The 17,825-nt window shown below is 66.7% G+C and overlaps 2 protein-coding genes across 3 annotated transcripts; both read left to right on the top strand.

Moving 5' to 3' along the window:
• The first annotated feature begins 1,454 nt into the window (after positions 1–1,454).
• On the top strand, positions 1,455–2,088 carry LOC111156291 (NHL repeat containing 4). The gene is given in 4 exon segments (XM_022517069.1): positions 1,455–1,520; positions 1,610–1,959; positions 1,961–1,996; positions 1,998–2,088. Coding segments are annotated over 4 exon segments (543 nt in total).
• A 3,560-nt stretch (positions 2,089–5,648) lies between these two features.
• LOC111156084 (phosphatidylinositol glycan anchor biosynthesis class Q) lies at positions 5,649–16,258 on the top strand. Of its 2 annotated transcripts, XM_022516681.1 has the most exons (10): positions 5,649–7,558; positions 9,278–9,409; positions 9,548–9,668; positions 11,714–11,840; positions 12,012–12,165; positions 12,282–12,393; positions 13,051–13,131; positions 13,609–13,723; positions 15,242–15,303; positions 16,037–16,258. In XM_022516681.1, the coding sequence occupies exons 1-10, from the start codon at positions 6,882–6,884 to the stop codon at positions 16,187–16,189; spliced, it is 1,734 nt and encodes a 577-aa protein (XP_022372389.1). In that variant the 5' UTR covers positions 5,649–6,881; the 3' UTR covers positions 16,190–16,258. The 2 variants fall into 2 exon arrangements, with proteins under 2 accessions (XP_022372389.1, XP_022372390.1); XM_022516682.1 differs by lacking the exon at positions 16,037–16,258 and having other exon boundaries at positions 15,222–15,297.
• The last annotated feature ends 1,567 nt before the right edge of the window (positions 16,259–17,825 follow it).

Here is a 17,825-nt window from a genome sequence, read left to right as displayed (position 1 = left end):
CCCCTCCCTTCCTGGAGATTCCCGGAGAGTCCAAGGGAGATCCGCTCCGCCTTGGCCCTCCGCTGACACCCCCTGTGTCTCTGCTCCCGGATTTCTCACCACCCGCCAGGCAGACGTGAGCCTGAGGGCATCAACCCAGTTTCACAGGTGTAGAAGCAGGACCCAACCCTGCCCGTTTGGGGGAGGGCCAGGATGAAACCCTGGAGACTCCCCACCCCAGACCCTGGTGAGTGACCCAGCCCACGTGCAAGGGGTACAGCCCCTTTCCCCACTTTCCAGAGGGCCTGACCCTGCAGTCCTACTGGGGGAGTGTGGGTGAGGCTGCCTCACACGAATGTTTGCTCGGGGCCTCCGAGGGATGCTAGCCCCAGGCAGGAGCCCCCCCACCCCACCTCTCTGAGCGGGAGCACATAGAGAGGCCTCAGAAAGCCCCGCAGCCTCGCCCTGCAGGGGTTGGAAGTGTCCAGGGGCCTCGTGGGGGCGATGGCCAGAGCCTCGGGCTGCCCCCGAGAAGGGTTACTTTCCTTGCCTGAAGGAAGGTAGGGTTCCCTGGGCAGAGGAGTTTGAGAAACACTGCCCCTCTGTCACTGTCCCCTGACCCCCAGCCTCTCCCCCCACCCCCCCACACACCTTGAGACCTCCCAATCCCCGGGGGCTCATGGAGGCCTCGGAGCAAAACCTGCAGCAGCCTTCACAGGTCCCATGTCCCCCAGAATTGTGTTCCAGGGGCCACATCTGGAAAAAGGAGACCTGGACCCATGGCTGGTTGCTGGGCTCATAGATGGGGCCAGCAGCACTCAGGACCTGGTGGGACTAGGTTTGAAGCCCGTCCCCCACCCCCGTGCCTCAGTTTCCTCAAGTGTGAAACGGGAGTACACCAGCACTCCCAGAAGAGCGGGGGAACAGGGGTCACCTCTGCTTGGCCCATAGTGGCACCATTTCTCTTGCAGCCCTGCACTGGGCCCAGCCTCAGGACCTCGGCTCAGAGCAGCTTAGACTGTGACCCCCTAGCCACACGCCTGTCTGTCTTCTGGTCTCCTGAGCCTCCCCAACCCGCTGGCAGGCTGCCCCTCACGGCCTGCTCTGTGAGAGGGACCCACCCAGAAACCCTGCTCGCTCCTGCCGGCCCTCACTGCTTGGGCAGATCCTGGTGCCTTCAGGCCTGCAGGAGGACCCCGGGATCTGCCTTGTCCCTGGACAGCCTTTTTTTTTTTTTTTTAAGATTTTATTTATTTATTTGAGAGACAGAGAATACAAGTAGGCAGAGAGGCAGGCAGAGAGAGAGAGGGGGAAGCAGGCCCCCCGCTGAGCAGAGAGCCCGATGCGGGGCTCCATCCCAGGACCCTGAGATCATGACCTGAGCCGAAGGCAGAGGCTTAACCCACTGAGCCACCCAGGCACCCGACAGCCTGCTTTTCATGACGGCTGGGGGTGCGCCTGTGCCCTGCGTCCACATGACGGACCTCACAGGACAGTCCATCTGCCGCCTGCCAGGGGCCGGAGCCTTCGTGCTGCAGGATGTGGCTATGATAGCCCTGGGCCCGTGGTGGTCAGCAACCTCGTCCGTGGGGCTGTCCACGCACTTCAGCACACTGCCCAAGCCCCCCAGGGCCACTGGGTCGTGGTGGGCGCCTTCCCAGCCCCCAGGGGGCTGGCTGTGGAGGCTGCCGGCCACCTTCTGGTGAAAGACTCCGTGCCTGGGGCCGTGCACTGTGTCCCGCTGAGCCCTGCCTTGCAGCCACGGGCCCCAGTCTCCACGCTGAGGCTGGAGGGTCCCCACTGGGTGGGCCCGGGGCCCGATAGGGGCTGCACCATGAGCAACGAGTTCAGGGATGTGCGGCTGGTGGGCAGTGCCCGCCAGCCCCTGGGCTCCCTGGGGGCTCTGACAGGGCATGCCGTTGGCAACCCTGGAGGTGTGTGCACTGATGTGGATGGCAGTGTGACCCTGTTCCCTAAGGTCTGTGCCCATCTGCCTGGTGTCCGAGGGACTGAGGCACTGTGGTTTGTATGCCCCAGGACCAGCTCATGGCGGCAGGTGTGGGGGATGGCGCCATCGAGGTGTACCAGTACTGCTCGAGGCTGGCCTGACCTGTGGGCTCCCCTCTGAGCCTGGTGCACCCCCCAGGGCCCCAGGGCCACCGTGGGAGAGACACTGGGGGCTGGCTGCACCCCCAGGACTGCTGGCCACCCCTCCCTGAACTGGAGCTCCTGCTGCCCCAGGTCCCAGCTGCCTTCTGCCTTCATCCTGGAGTTGGTTCAGACTTCATTGGCAGCCACCAACGAGCTGCCTCCCAGCCTCCAAAGCTGGGCCCTCTGCACACCCCAGGTTAGGGTGCCCGAGCACTCACGGCCCCCCTGTCCACTCAGGCCATGGCCCTGCTGGTCCAGGGCCCAGAAGGCCCGAGCTTTGGGTCCAGCCGCTGAAGCCTGAAGACCTTGCGCTGGGCCGGCTGCCAGCATTCCCCCAGGCAGCCAGTCTGGCCAGGTGCCCCGGTCCCAGCGTCCTAATCAGGCAGAAGCAGGCAGGGCGGGGTAGCTGGGCTGGGCTGGGCAGAAGCAGGGCAGGGCAGGGCAGGGGAGCGGCCCATCACTGTCCCCCATCTTCAGAGGCACCCCAGGTGCCAAGCCTCTTGCAGCTTCTCTGGGCCTACCTGAGGTAAGGTAAGGTAGGCAATGCAGAAGACGGGCAGCCCCAGAGGCACCCTGGGGTGGCACATGGCTGGGCTGGGAGCCTCCACACCCCTGGTCCACTTCTCCAGGGTGAGACCCTCTCTCAGGCTGAACCTGCGTTTTCTCCTCTGCAAACCAGGAGCAAAGGGCTCCCAGCTCATGGGTGGAGCATGCTGGGAAGGTTCCAGGTGGTGGTTAAGCCAGGAGAGCCTCCCTTTGAGGAAGGACTCCTGTTACTTAGGATCCATGGGCAAACGGGGCCCCAAAGTGTGGGGACGTGAGGGTGGGACTCTGTGTTTGGGGCCCAGACAGGATCCTAGTTCCAGTGCGAGGTCTCAGTGGGAAGGGGACAATGCCTGGTCCGGCCTGTCACCAGGACATTGCCTCTGACAAGGTCCCCTGCATATGAACCAGCCCCTGTGGGTGGCGGTATCTCAGTGGTCAGCGTAAGGAGGCACGAACACTGCGCGCTCAATGAGTGCTGTTTGTTGCTCCTGGTCACGGGGATATTGTTTCCTGGAGCAGGAGGGCTAGGGACCCCTCTGACAACCAAACCAGATGACTGCAGCCTCTGGGCTGACCCACGGGGATCCAGCTTTCCTAGCCCACTGGGCCCTGAGGGGACCTGGGGGCGTCCCTTTGCAGAGACCGTTGTTGGAGGTGGCCGGTCGGGAGCTGGGGAGGCAGCTCCTCTGGAACCCTACACAGGGCTTGGGGGTCCTTTCACCCTGGGAGGATGGTGGCAAGGTGAGGTCAGGGACCCTCAAAGCCAGGTCCACCAGGTCCCTCAGATGAGGAAATGGGGGATGGGGGAGGTTTGGCAGCTAAGAGAAGGTGGGGGACTGGAAGGCGGGAGTGTTGGGGACACTGCAGGGGGACTGGAGGAGGTACAAGAGTGCTGCGGAGGACAAGGACACTGAGGAGGGCAAGGACACTGACGGTGCAGGACAAGGACAGTCCGGGGGAAGGGGACACTGGGGGGCAAGGATGCTGGAGGGGGCAGTGGGGGCAAGGACAGTCTTGGTGGGGGACAGGGACGCTGGTGGGGCACAAGGACACGGGGGGTGGGGGACAGGGACACTGAGGGGCAAGGACCTGCTGGGCGGAGGGACAAGGACGCTGCGCGCACCGGACAGACGCCTGAGACTGGAACGTTGCGTGCCCGGAACGCTCGGGCGGGGTCCGCGGGCTGCTCGGGCGCCTTTGGAGAACGGACCGTCGCGCGGCAACGCCGGGAGCCGGCGGAAATGGGGGTCGGGTCCCGCGGCGCGGCAGCGGCGGGGCTGGGGGCGGCTAGCGCCGCTGTCCGGCCCGGCCCGCCCGACGCGGTCCGCCACCCCGTCCCGACCCCGCCGCCCGAGGGCGCGGCCCTGGCGAGCAGCTGGTGAGCACTGCGGGGCGCGGGCCGGCGTCCGTGCGGGCGACCTTGGGGCGCCGCCCCCGGCCCCCACCCCCGGCCCCGGAGCCTCCGTTTCCTCCTCCGCGAAGCGGCGGCGCGGCCGGCCGCGGGCCCTGGGGTAGGGGGGCCGGGGTGCGGACCGCGGCTGGCCCGCGGCGGACCGGGAAGGGCGGTCAGCGGGGCACGAGGCCGGGGCGGGGAGTTCGCGCCCCCGGGGGCGGGGGGGAGCCGAAGCCGCGACCGCGCTCCCGGGTCCGCGGGACCAGCCGCAGGCGACTCGGGTGCGGGCGGGGTCGGGTGAGCGTGGCGGCGACCTGGGGGGGGGCCGCTCCGGGCGGGTGGGGGCCCGGTCTGCGGTGCCCGCGGGTCTTCGGTGCCCGGGGAGCTCGGCCTCCCTGCCCAGCGCCTGCGGCCCCGGGGGCCCGGAGCGGGGCTGCCAGCCGCGGAGACCGTCTGGGAGGGGCCTGGCGCCCCCGACACACCCGGCCTTCCCAGCCTGCGCCGTGGCTTCGGATCGCGGCGCTCCACGCGGGCTGGTGCGCGAGCCCCGCCCCCCGCCCCCCGCTCACCCCCCCGCTCCCTCCCGCCCCCCCTCCCCGCTCCCTCCCGCGTGCCCCGCTCTTCCCGCCCCCCGCACCCCGCTATCGATCGGGCGCGCTTTCTTCTCTCCCTGGGCGTCGGGTCGGAGCCGCGTCGGAGCCGCCGTCTCTGTGATCCGGCTCCGGAGGCTGCGGCGGGGGCGACCCGGATCGCCCCCCCGCCCCGCCGAGAGAGCGGCAGCTCCTGGGCTCCTCCGCCTCCGCAGGCACAGGACGGCCGCGGCCGCTTCTTCTCGGGGTGGACTTTGTAGATGAAGCGCTGGGCGCACAAAGAGAGGCGCGGCCGGGGCGGCCCGGCTCAGTGGGTTTCCCGAGGTGAACGCGCCGCGGCTCCGGCAGGTGCAGCCCCCCCCCCCCCCCCCCCCCGCCCCCCCCCCCCCCCCGGGGGCTTTTTTCCGGCCGTAGCAGGGGGGCCGCTTGCCTCTGCTGCTGGGAAAGGGGCCCCAGGTGGGCTGAGCTGCTGTGTGTCCGGCTGGAGGGGCGGTGTGCCGCCGGGTCCCCCGCGGTGGTCCGCGAGCCCGGAGCCCCAGGTCCCTCGCAGCAGAACGGCGGGTCCGTCTCATCTTGCCCCTGCCGGGAGGGTTGGTTAGGAGAGTGGGCCCCCGTGGCGGCCACAGCAGCTTGGCCCGGCGGCTGTGGGGCTCCCGGCTTGCCCTCTCCAGTCTCCTGGTGGGGAGGGACGTTTCGGAGGCACCGCTTCAGCTGGAATCCCCAGCTGTGAGAGGCCTCCACCTCCCAGCCCCCGTCTGGTCTCTCGGCAGGAAGGGAGAGCAGCTGGACCCCTGACCTCTTTTTTTTTTTTTTTTTTTTTTTTAAGATTTTAGTTATTTATTTGACAGACAGAGATCACAAGCAGGCAGAGGCAGGCAGAGAGAGAGAGAGGAAGGGAAGCAGGTTCCCCGCTGAGCAGAGAACCCAAAGCCGGGCTCGATCCCAGGACCCTGAGATCACTACCTGAGCCGAAAGCAGAAGCTCAACCCACTGAGCCACCCAGGTGCCCCAGACCAGTGACCTCTTAAGCCAGGGGCCTTTGTGTCTGTGTAAGGCCCCTCCCAGAGACCCCCCAGCCGACAGGACATTGGTGACATGTCCCACCATCACAACGTGTGTGTCCCTGCAGGCCTGGGGAGCAGTGGGGCCTGGAGGTCTCAGGTACCATCCAAGGCTTGTGTCTCTCCCTCAGGACCTGTGGGCTCCAGCTTGGGGGTCTTAGCTCAAGGTGGCTGCTGCATCCTTTGTGCCAACAAGGTGGGGACAGCCAGTGTCTGAGAAAGCGTGCTCAGGCCTCGGCTGAAGGAGGGCTTGCTGCCCACCATCTAGAGGGGCTTGTCTTGGTGCTTGTTGAGGAACCTGCATGTGAACTGACCTCTGGGCGGGGCGGGGCGCAGGGTCCCACAGAAATCAGGGGCTGGTCTTGCTGCTGAGAGGCCACGTAAAAGTTGTGAGAGGTGGGGAAGGTTCACGGCCCTCAGCCCGAGAGAAGGCAGTGGGGAGCTTGTCGTCCTCCAGGGTCGCTGTGTTTAGACAGCTGCCCAGCTCCAGTGTGACGAGAGAAGTTGGGCCCCTGCTGGGAACCCAGCCCGGAAATGGCGCGTGGGCACCGCCCAAGGCTGGGGGGTCCACGCGAGCCCCGAGACTCCTGCGGGGGCTCACCGGACGGGGGGTGGGCATGGGGCGCAGGCACGTCTCCCGGTATGTTCTGGGGCTCCTGCATAGCGTCCACGTGACCAGCAGCGTGCCTGCGTCTGGTTTCCCTCAGCCCAGCAGTGATCCCCTTAGGCTTCGGTCGTTCCCCTCGCTAGCTTAGTAAGGAAATCGAGGTTCCTCAGACTTCACGTGCCCTGCTCTAATTGTTAACGAGACCGTGTGTGTCTCCACGTGCTACACGTAACAAGCTCTCACCGGTTTCCTTGGAAACAAGAACAAAGCCCTCATGTTCAGCCCCTCACCCCCTCCTGAGTGGTCCTGGGGGTCAGGCCTGTCTCCTCGCCCTGTTCTAGGGGGAAGTGTTGGCCAGCCTGGGGTGGGGGTAGGGGCTGTGCCCCCGTGAGATGTGCCACTGGGGTCCCGCCAGCCTCTGTGATCAAACCCAAGGCTGGGTGCTGGAGACTCCGTGAGGGCCCAACCCATGGGCCCCATGGCCCTGGGCCGGGGAGGTGGCGGCGGCAGTGCCCCTGGACTGAGCCTCTCCCCTCTGTTGCAGCCCGCCCGGCATGGTGCTCAAGGCCTTCTTCCCCACGTGCTGCGCCTCGGCCGACAGCGGCCTGCTGGTAGGACGGTGGGTCCCGGAGCAGAGCAGCGCCGTGGTCCTGGCCGTGGTGCACTTTCCCTTCATCCCCATCCAGGTGAAGGAGCTGCTGGCCCAGGTGCATCAGGCCGGCCACGTGGGGCTGGCTGTGCTGGGCACCTGGTGCCACCGCCGCCAGGGGGCTGAGGAGCGCCTGGGGCCCTTCCTGGAGGGCCTGGGCGCCATCTTCTCCCACGAGCCCTGGCTGCAGCTGTGCCGGGAGCGGACCAGCGGGCTCTGGAGCTGCAAGGCCACCTGCCAGCAGGGGCCGGCCCGCGTCAAGGACCAGGTCATGCTCGTGTTCTACGACCAGCGCCAGGTGCTGCTGTCCCAGCTGCACCCGCCCGCAGCGCTGCCCGACCGCCAGGCCGGGGACGCCGCGGCCAGCGCCGAGGGCTTGGCTGCCGTCTTCGACACGGTGGCGCGCAGTGAGGCGCTCTTCCGGAGCGACCGCTTTGACGAGGGCCCCGTGCGGCTGAGCCACTGGCAGTCGGAGGGCGTGGAGGCGAGCATCCTCGCGGAGCTGGCGAAGCGGGCCTCGGGGCCCGTCTGCCGGCTGCTGGCCTGCCTGCTGTCACTCATCTCTGCCGCCAGCGCCTGCCGGTACGTGCCCCTGGGGCCGGGGCGGGAGGAGGCCGGCCGCTGAGCACGAGGCCCACCACTCAGGGTGCAGAGCTGTGGAGGCCCAGACGCGCCCTGCCGAGTCTCCTGCTTCCATGTCCTGTTCCCTCCCCCGATATCCACGGGGACGTCTGGGGGGCGGTTGCTCCCAGGGCACAGCAGACTCCCTTGGCCGCCTCCGCGTTTACATGGGACCCACCGGGTAGCCATCCAGTGTGGACTCCAGGTGGCTCAGTCCCCTGCGGGGGAATGAGACCGTGAACCAGACCAACGGCTGGTGTCCGCGCGGCCCGGTGCCTGGGAGCAGTCCTCCTAAAGGCACACAGGTCCCTCCTGCTTCCCTGGCCCTAGCTTTGCGCAGTGGCAGTATCGTAGCCAATGAGGTTTATCCGAGGCGCGATTATTGCTAATTGCTTCCCTGGCCCTGGTGGGCCCGTGTCCCCTGGGATACTGGCTGCGGCCCCGGCCCCAGGGGTAGCCCTCGAGGGCCCAGGGAACGCTGGGGCGGCACCGGCTGTTCCGGCCTCAGGGCCCCTCCCTCTGTGAGAAGCTGGCTCCCCAATGGTGCCCCTACTTAGGTCCAGTTTGGGGTCTGGCCTCGCCTGCTGACCCAGGGCTGCAGAGCACTCTGGCCTGTCTTGGCAGAGCCCCTGGGCAGCTGTGTGTGGACGGTGCCTTGGGTTGAGGGCTGCAGGGAACCTGGACACGAACGGTGGGTTTGGGATCGTCACAACCCCCTGGAATGAGTTACAGGAAAGTGAGTGTCAGCCGAGGGGCAGTTTGGGGGCCGGTCCTTAGCTGTTACCACCTTCCAAGGACTCGAGAAAGGTTAGTGATGCTGGTGTGGCTCCGACCCTGATCGGATCATCAGCTTGAGCCGTGGGGAGAGCACAGCGGCAGTCATGCGTGGCATGGCCGTTACTGTGCAGGAGAGAAGCCCCCCGGCCCTCTAGGGCAGCCCCGGGATGCTATTGGGCCCGGCTGCCCTGGGCTGGTCTGAGCCTCGGGGACCCTGCCGTGCCGGCGGGGGTTGGGGGCTCGGTGCAGACAGTGCAGGGCTGCCTTCCACTTGACTGGCGTTCGGGACGGCTGTGCGGACCGTGTCTCCTTCCTGGGGCTGGCTCGGAGCTGCTCGAAGGCTTCCTCCTTCCTCCCGAGCGTCTGAGCGCCTGGCCGGGTGGCAGCTCTGCACTGGGCCCGGGCCCGGGCCCTGCAGGGTCCTGCCTGCGGCAGCAAGGCTCTTGCAGGCACATGGAACCGGCGGCCAAGAGGCCTTCCTTACCTTTGCCTGCACACACCTCCTCTCAGTGCCGGGACGTGTGCAGAAGCGCCTCGGTGCTTCCTTCCCCTCGGGAGACACCAGTCCCATGGGGCAGCCCGATCGGCCCGCAGACCGCCGACGAGGGTCGCCCATCCAGCAGGGCAAGGCACCGGCTGGCGGGACAGTGTGTTCTCTCCTCTCCTGGGGCGAGGCCTTAGCTCGTGACTTTGGGGGTGCCTCGGGTCAGTGCTTGTGTCGCCCCACCCCCATGGTGTCCCTGTCCCGCTGAGCTCAGGAGCGTGGCCGTCGTGTTCGAGGCCTCCAGGGTCTTGAGGTGGGCCTGGGGAGGGGCACTAGCACCAGCTGAGGGGCCCCTGCTCCCTGGCAGGCAGGGGAACCGCTGCATGGCCCAAACGGCCACCTTTCTTGGCCCGTCGCAGGGTGTTCAAGCTGCGGCCACTGTCCTTCATCTGGAGCAAGCTGGCTGTGTGTGGGCAGCTCGGGCACCGGCTGGAGCAGCTCGAGCTCGTCTTCAGCACCCAGAAGGCCGAGAAGCCCGCCCAGCTGATGAGGTGCAGGGCCTGCTGCTTTTGTTGTGGCCAACGGCGCCTTCCCAACGCCCTCACACCGTGCTCACCCGCGGCCCCCTCCGGCCAGGCCCCTCCGGCCAGGCCCCTCACCACCCACTCCCATCGGCCCCTTCCTTCCAGGAAGGCCAACGTGCTTGTCTCTGTGCTTCTCGATGTGGCCCTCGGCCTTGCGCTGCTGTCCTGGCTTCATGGGAAGGACCGCATCGGGCAGCTGGCGGAGGCCCTCGTCCCTGTGGCTGATGTGAGTTGTTTGGGTGGAGCCTGGTCCCGACTGGAGCACCTGTGTCCCAGGGGTGGGGGTAGGGGTGGGGCCCTTCCTGGGGGCAGCAGAAGCCCCTCAGCTGGCCAGAGCTGCATGCCCCTTCCCCTCTGGTGGGCCAGAGGAGCAGCCCTCATCCCTGACCCCAGACAGGTCCTCAGGGCTGCACAGCCTTGGCTTACCGGGTGCCCGCCTGCCCCCACTGGGTCACGCCTTAGCTCCTGGCCTCTACCTTCCATTCCCGAAGGTGGTCATGTCCGGCGGGGGAGCCCACCCGCCTCCATCAGGCCCAGTGTCCCTGACTCCTGGCTCTTCAGGGTACCGGCTCTGGGCTTGGCTGTCGGCACAGCAAGCCGCACAGAAACCTCCCGTGGGTCCGGCGCTGTCCGTGCCATCAGGCTGCTCCCACTGCTGACTCTGCAGTCCCCACGCTGAGTGCCAGCAGCTCGCCTGCAGGCCCCACCCCCCCCCCCCCCCCGTGATCCTTCCCCCGGTTTCCAGGATTTCCAGCCTGTTGCTCTTCCCTGCCGGGGCCAAGCCTTTGGCTTCTCTGCCTCCCTTTCTCAGAGCCGTAAGGCCTGTCACTTCTGTTGCGAGCTTGTCTTCCCGCTTGGGGCAGTCCCTCTGGCCCCTGGGCCTCCCCCAGTGGCATCCTGGCCCCCGCGTGCTCGAGGGGCCGAGGCCTGGCTGGGTGGCCCCATGCTTGCTGCCTCTGGTGCGGCCATCAGCATCCGACTGCAGACGTGCCCTGGGCCTGCTCGTGGACAGGACCCCTCACAGGCCGCGAGCCCCCATGCTTCTTGGGGAGACCTGGTCCAAGAGGAGGGAGGGCCTGGAGGCCAGGAAGGGGCTTAGCTGCTGCACTTGGCTAACCCACGTTCTGCCTTTTGGCCGGCTTTGTCTTCGATCTCTTTTTTGCAGAACTGTGCAGAGATATAAATATTTAATTTATTTTATTTTATTTTTTAAAGATTTTATTTATTTATTTGACAGAGAGAAATCACAAGCAGGCAGAGAGGCAGGCAGAGAGAGAGGAGGAAGCAGGCTCCCTGCTGAGCAGAAAGCCCGATGCGGGGCTTGAACCCAGGACCTGGGATCATGACCTGAGCCGAAGGCAGTGGCTTAACCCACTGAGCCACCCAGGCGCCCCTAAATATTTAATTTAAAAACGAAAGTCTCTTCCTGCTGCTCAGCTCTTATCCTTTAAATATTAGATAAGCTTTATTTATAAAGAATGTTCTGTTCCTCTCTTCACTGCCGTGGCCCGCATGGTGGGCAGTGGGGGACGGCAGGCGTCTGACTGTGGGGCAGGGCTGTCATGGCCACCGCCTCAGCATTGCTGACGAGGCTGGGGCCTTGGGGCCTGTGCGCTGGGACTGGCACAGTGCCCGGCCACCGGCCTTCATCCCTGCGTAGCCAGGATGCTGCTCATCTCCCCTGCTTGCTTTCGAGAGCCCCCGTGCCGTCTCTGGCCCTCCCTGGACGCTGCTCCTGACTCAGACCCCATCTGCGCTTCCCTCTACGAAGCCCTCCAGCTCTCCCCCTGCTCCATGGGCCCCTGATGGCTCGACACCCTCAGGGTCACCTGGGGTCACCCACCCAGCTCAGGCCCTCGGTGGTGCCATGCCAGGTGGTGGGGTGTGGTCCTCAGCCGAGGGGCACTGGGTAGACCCATAAGCTCCCTCTATAAGATTCATGGTGAGCTGGGGTCTGTTCCACCTCTGGGCATGTGGGACCCAGCACGCCTGTGGGTCCAGTGGTGAGAGGATTGAGGTGGAGGAAAGGTGATGCCCTTCAGGGCCCTTGTGGCCTGAGGACTGGGGCAGACTGTCAGCCGCGTGGGCTCTGTCTCTTAGGCCCAGGTCCCAGAGCCTCCGTGAAGAGAGGTTCCTTGGCCAGATGAGTGTAGGAGACCTTGTGTGCTCAGCACATTAGGAGACACCTGGGGTGGGGGGAGCCCAGACTCCCTGGGCTGGCTGTGCTGGGGCCCAGGCTGTGGGCTTCCTGTCCCTCCTGTGTCTCTGCAGCATGTGGCTGAGGCGCTCCGGCACCTGCTGCAGTGGCTGATGGGAGCACCCGCTGGGCTGAAGATGAACCGGGCGCTGGACCAGGTGCTGGGCCGCTTCTTCCTGTACCACCTGCACCTATGGATCAGTGAGTGCCGTCCGCACCGTCCCCCCGTCCTTGCTCTGCCGGCTGGTGCCATCCGCACTGTCCCCTCCATCCTTGCTCTGCCGGCTGGCTGCTCACATTTCTGGAAGTGAGGGACTGGGGGGGCCAGGACCTCCCCCCGCTGCTCCCTTAGGGCCAACCCTGTCCCTCCAGGCTATGTCCACCTCCTTTCCCCCTTCATCGAGCACATCCTGTGGCATGTGGGCCTCTCGGCCTGCCTGGGGCTGACGGTCGCCCTGTCCACCCTGTCCGACATCATCGCCTTGCTCACCTTCCACATCTACTGCTTCTATGTCTACGGGGCCAGGTGGGTGAGCGTGCCCCCGTGTGGCCGGTCCATGGCGGCTCCCAGCCCTGAGTGCGCAGGTGGCCTCGTGCAGGGGCGGGGGGAGGTGCAGCCCCTGATGCGCCTGTGGCCCACAGGCTGTACTGCCTGAAGATCTGCGGCCTGTCCTCGCTCTGGCGCCTCTTCCGGGGGAAGAAGTGGAACGTTCTGCGCCAGCGCGTGGACTCGTGCTCCTATGACCTTGACCAGGTACGCGGCCAGAGGGCAGGGGAGATGGCACCGCAGCCCCAGGGAGCCTGTGGGACCCACGGGTGACTGTCCCCATGCTCCTGTCCACCTGCTCCCTCTCTGTGAGCCCGGCCAGGACGGCTGCGCAGCTTGTGATGTGGCAGCTCGGCGGCCAGAGGGCTGAGCCTGGGGAGCGGGAGTGGTCTGCGGGGGGCCAGGTGCACGTGGAGCCCTCACAGTGGAGGACCTCGCCCCAGGTGGGAGGCAGGCCCCGGTGTGAGGAGGGTGCTGGGCCCCCGGCAGCTCCTGGCCCATGGGGTGTGGACGTGACCTATGCACGGGACCTGGCTCTGACTTTTCCCCTAGCGTGCGCAGACCCGGTCTGCGGGGCGGACCCCGTGTGCTGCGCTGGGAGGCACGCCCTTCCTGCCGGCGGGTCACGGCCCTCCCGCCTTTGGTGCACAGGCCGAACCCTGCTGGCGGTTCTGTCTCCCGAGTGTCTCCTGTGCGGAGACAGCTGTCGTGCGCGGGTGTTCCTGAGTGTGTCGCGAAGCAGGGGTCTTGCTGGCAGACAGCCCGCTTCTGCCTGGTTGCAGGGGGGTGCGGTGGGGGCGGCCACGGAGGTGTGGCCCGGCGTGGACTCCCGCCGGTGCTGACGCAGTGCCACCGTCCCTGCAGCTGTTCATCGGGACTCTGCTGTTCACCGTGCTGCTCTTCCTGCTGCCCACCACAGCCCTGTACTACCTGGTGTTCACCTTGGTGAGCCGAGAGGCGGCGCGGCGGGCATTGTGCGTAGCCCTGGCCGATCTGGCCCATGGCCCTCGGCCACAGTGCTTGGAGTGCCGGCCCAGCAGCCATGGACAGGCCACCCACCCCTACCCCAGATGGGGCGTGGCTGTTCCAGACTCTCGGGGCGCTGTGTGCTGGGCCCTAGAGCAGACGGGGGTCCTACCCTGGGGGGATGCCACCCACTGCTCTGGGACACACAGCTGGGTGCACAGGGGACAGGACCCAAGGGGCCAGTGGCATGTTTCCCGGGGGTCAGCTTCCCTTGCCCGCTGCTCCCCTGCCCCCTCACAGCTGGGCCTCAGCGTTGGGGTGGGAGCTGTGCCCTCCCGGGATGAGCTCCGGGCCCTCCCCAGGGGATTGAGCCCCTGCTCCCCCTCCGCTGTGGCCCAGGACCCTCTGGGCCGCAGCGCTCCCGGGCGTGTGGCTGAGCGCCGTCTGTCGCTGCAGCTCCGGCTGCTGGTGGTGGCCATGCAGGGCCTGATCCATCTGCTTGTGGACCTCGTCAACTCCCTGCCGCTCTACTCGCTTGGCCTCCGGCTCTGCCGGCCCTACAGGCTCGCGGGTAGGTCTGTGTGTGGGGTGCGCGCAGGTGCCGCCGCGGGCCCTGCCTGGAAGCCGCGGTGTGCAGGGCACGGGGCCTGGGGGTGGGCAGAGACCGCCAGGTGTCCCCTGGGCCGGCTGCCTGCAGTGAGCTGGAGGGTCCAGAGGCGACAGAGGCAGCCCTTCCTGTCTCACCTGCTTCTGTGATGCACGTGGACCTTTACCCTGACACCTGTCTGCAGTGGTGTAGGTGGTACCTAAATGTGGCTCCAAGAAGCGTGCCTGTGAACTTGTGTGGGACTGGGTGTGTGGCTGGTGCCCCTCAGCCTTGGAGGGGACAGGCCAGCCCGGAGGGTGCTAGAGAGCAGCTTCCCACCCCCACCCCACACCACTGCACGGGGACAGCGCCCCCCCTCACTGCCCCTGGCCGTCCCCCTCACTGCCCCTGGCCGTCCCCCTCTGCAGGTGGCTGCCCCTGTTTTCATGCTGACACCAACCACTAGGTCGGCCAGATGCCCCTGAGGGAAGGTCATCCCCACTGCAGGGGTGGGGGTGCTGACCTAACTGGTCCAGCATTGTGAGTCAGTCCATCCCCGCTCAGGGGTTTTGAACGCATCAGGGGATGCGGGCGTTCTTGGTACAGATCCCACCCAGCGGCTGTTCAGCAGGCCCCGTACTGAGCAGCACGCCCAGCCCCCACGCCAGAGCTCCTGGCAGCTGCTTCCAGCCCGTGGAGAGCCAGGGGACTTGAACCTGCGGGCTCCGTGTGCTTTGGACCAAGTCTGCCTGCCGGTGCTCTTACATTGCCTTTGCAGGCCATCTCCCCTGCAGACCCCCAGATGGCCCATGCCAGGGACCCCAGCCTCTGTCCTCACTAGGGAATGCCAGGAGCGGGCAGGCAGAGAGCCCGGGACCCAGCCCCTCCCCCACCCAGCCTGAAGCCCACGGTCAGAGCAGAGTCGTTTCAGCTTCATGGCCGAGTCCACAGACGCACCCGCCTCCTCCCGACTTTGCCTTGGGGGCTCTTCATGAATTGATAATTAGCTCCAGCTTCTCTCTTCAAGAACTTTCTGCCTCGGAAATTCCCAGGCTTGGGAGCCCCAGCTGCAGGCCAGGAGCACAGTCAACTCCGCTGACCCGGAGTTCGGCATTAGGATACCCGCAGGGCAGCCGCGCCCCGCCGAGTACCCCGTCCGTTCTGGGGGAAGAGCCCCGTCCCCCCTCGCAGAGCAGTGCAGCCTGCGTCCCCAAGACCCAACCGACTCTTCCCCACCTCCCAGACATGCAGCTTCTGTCTCCGTGAAGTCTGCGGAGGCTTTGATCCTGGCCCGGAGACAGCTCAGAGAGGCAGCGGGAAGTGGGGGAGGCGTGGGGGAGGCAAGCCCGGGGTGCGGCCTCCTGAGCACAGCTCGGACACCTGGCCTCTGTTGCCACAGCCCCGGTGTCCAGCCCTGCCTCTGCAGGCACACGGGGCGGGAGGCCCGGGAGGCTGTCCGCCAAGGGCCCCGTGTGCCTCACAGGCACCTTGCCGTCCTCGCAGCCGGCGTGAAGTTCCGAGTCCTGGAGCATGAGGCCGGCAGGCCCCTCCGCCTCCTGATGCAGGTGAGGCCCCTGTGCGCCTCTCGTACCGGGGCCCACGGACGGACCCTCTCCCGGCCCCGGTGATGTTGCCTGTGTTCTGGGACAGCTGGGATCCAGTCCCTCCGTGCTGTCCTGGGGGGAGGGCTACATGGGCGCGCCAGAGCTGACGGGTGGGGCCCCAAGGGGCACCCCCAAGACCTCTGGGCACCGTGACCCCTCCGGCCGGAACCTCCCTCAGCAGGACCTGGACAGGATCCTCTGTCCTGTGTCCAAAGCCTTCAGCCAGCCCGGGCTCTTGCCCTGAGCCCCACAGGCTCTCATTCCAGGAGGTAGAGCATAGGCTTGACCAAGGTCTCAGGACACACTCTTGCTCTGAGAAAGTCCTTCTGGGCTGTGGGAGTGCGAGGGCGGGTCCCTGGGTGACTCGCTGGGGGCTGCTGGGGTTGGCTGGGGGACCACATCTCTGGGAGAGAGGAGATGCCGAAGCAGCTGGGGCCCTGCGTGTTTTCCTCGGGGTGCGGCGTGCTCTCGGGCTCTGCCGTGTGTCCCCTGGGTGGCTTGTCCTGCAGCCTGCCAGGAGGAGAGCACGCCTGAGCTTGGCCCCAGCGCTCCCTCTCCAGCTGCTTAGCCTGCCCCTGGGGACCCACCGCAGACAGCCCAGGGACCCCCAGTGAGGGACCACTAGGACCAGCAAGTTGGAGCCTCAGGGATTTGGGGGGCGTAGCCCAGCTGACCACTGCCCTTGTGCTTCCAGATAAACCCCCTGCCCTACGGTCGTGTGGTGCACGCCTACCGCCTGCCCAGCTGCGGCTGCCACCCCACGCACTCCTGGGGCTCCCTGTGCCGCAAGCTGTTCTTCGGGGAGCTCATCTACCCCTGGAGGCAGAGAGGGGACAAGCAAGACTGAGAGGCCCCGGTGGCCGGCCTGCCCAGCACCACCATGCGGCCTCACTCCGCCCTCGTTCTCACCGGGGGTGCGGACCGTCAGGACGGCACACGTCCCTGGTCTTGGCCGTCTCTGCCCCACGTTGTTCGAGGCCTCTGTGTCTCCTCCTGGCTCTGAGGTGGTGGATAGGGGCAGCCGGCCAGGCCATCTGGCCTGTAATCCGTCACTAGGGTGTCTGCCTCCTGACCTCTTCTGATGGCACTGGCCACCCGGTACCCACCAGCCCCCCGAGGCCTGCCCGGCAGTCCCCCCACCCCCGATCACACCCAGAGCCCCCGCCTCCGCCCACCATGCCCACTCCCAGTGGGGCGAGCTGGCGGGTCTCCCTGGTGCTCCCAGCAGCCCCACCCTGCCATGGGGTGGAGGGACCCCTCCCCGGATGCACTCAGCAGTTCCTGAGGCTAACCCCCAAGCATCTCCTTGCTTGGGGCTGTACTTCTGTGTCCCTGGCCGGAGCCAGCAGCCTCAGTGACCCAGGGCCCCCTGGGAAGCTGACTGGGCAGCAGCGCACCCAGCCCGGAGCACACGGGGTTTGCCTGATGCCCCCTGGGGAGACTGCTTTGCAGCGGAAGCTGCCCCCAGGGCCTTCAGGCCTCCCTGTGTGAAGCCAGGCCACATGGGGTGCCCGGAACTGCGTCGCTGAAGACCGAGCACCCGTCCACCTTCCCGTCCACCTTGCTGCCCCGCGCCCATGCAGGAAGAGGCCCCAAATCCTCCGTCTCCCTCACTGGCTTCCCGCAGAAGCAGGCAGCTCCCGGGCAGACGTGTCTGTGGCCTCCCGCGTGCAGAGGGGGCGTCCTAGCGTTCAGGCTGCAGCTGCCTGCTGGCCAGCGTGGAGTCCAGCTGTGGGCGTGAGCCCCAGCATGCCCAGGGCAGGAGGCCTGCATGGCCAGATGGCGTCTTACGTGTTGAGTCCTCTTGGAGCGGGAAATGTTTGTGCTGTAGCGTGCGCTCTCTGGCTGCGGGCCGCAGTGGGGAGCCCATGGAGGCGGCCCGGCGTCTCATCTCGTGGGCCAGGTCCTAGCTCGGCCTTTCTCTGCAGTGACAATAAAGCCTCCCACCTATTTGGAGTGCGCCCTCTGCCTTCCCGCCGCCGTGTGGGCGGTGGGTCTAAGGAGGCCCCACACCTCCGTCCTAACCTTGGTGGGGGTGTGTTGAAGCTCCTTTTCCTGGGGTCATGGGACAGCCGGCCCCGTTGTTCGTCTAGAGGCGTCTGCGGTGCCTGTTTCTTGTTTGCTGCTGAGCCGGGAGGCACTGGACACCCCGTCCCCTGGAGCGGGCCTCCCTGCAAGTCTGACCCCTTGAATGTGTCCCGGCATGCGTGGATGGAGCCAGGGCCGCTTGCCGTCTGGTTTTGGCCTTGCCCTGGTCGGGGGACAGGGCCGAGGGCAGGGGCATAGGTTCCCCTATGCCAGCTGCCCTGGCTCCAGTGACTCTGTCCCCCGAAATCTGTGGGCTCCACGAAGGGCAGAGGCACTGCCTGCCTGACTTCCCCCTCGTGCAGCTGCAGGGACCCTCGGGTGGCCACCTGTGCACCTGACGTCCTGGCTTTGTAGGGAAGGGCTGGGTTCCAGAGAGGTCAGCCTCTGCTCAAGGG

This window comes from Enhydra lutris, unplaced genomic scaffold (genome assembly GCF_002288905.1).
Source record: "Enhydra lutris kenyoni isolate GAN:26980312 unplaced genomic scaffold, ASM228890v2 scaffoldscaffold45, whole genome shotgun sequence".
NCBI classification, from domain to species: Eukaryota; Metazoa; Chordata; class Mammalia; order Carnivora; family Mustelidae; genus Enhydra; species Enhydra lutris.
The sequence above is the reverse complement of the archived record's forward strand: the minus strand, read 5'-3'. Positions and strand labels throughout refer to the sequence as shown.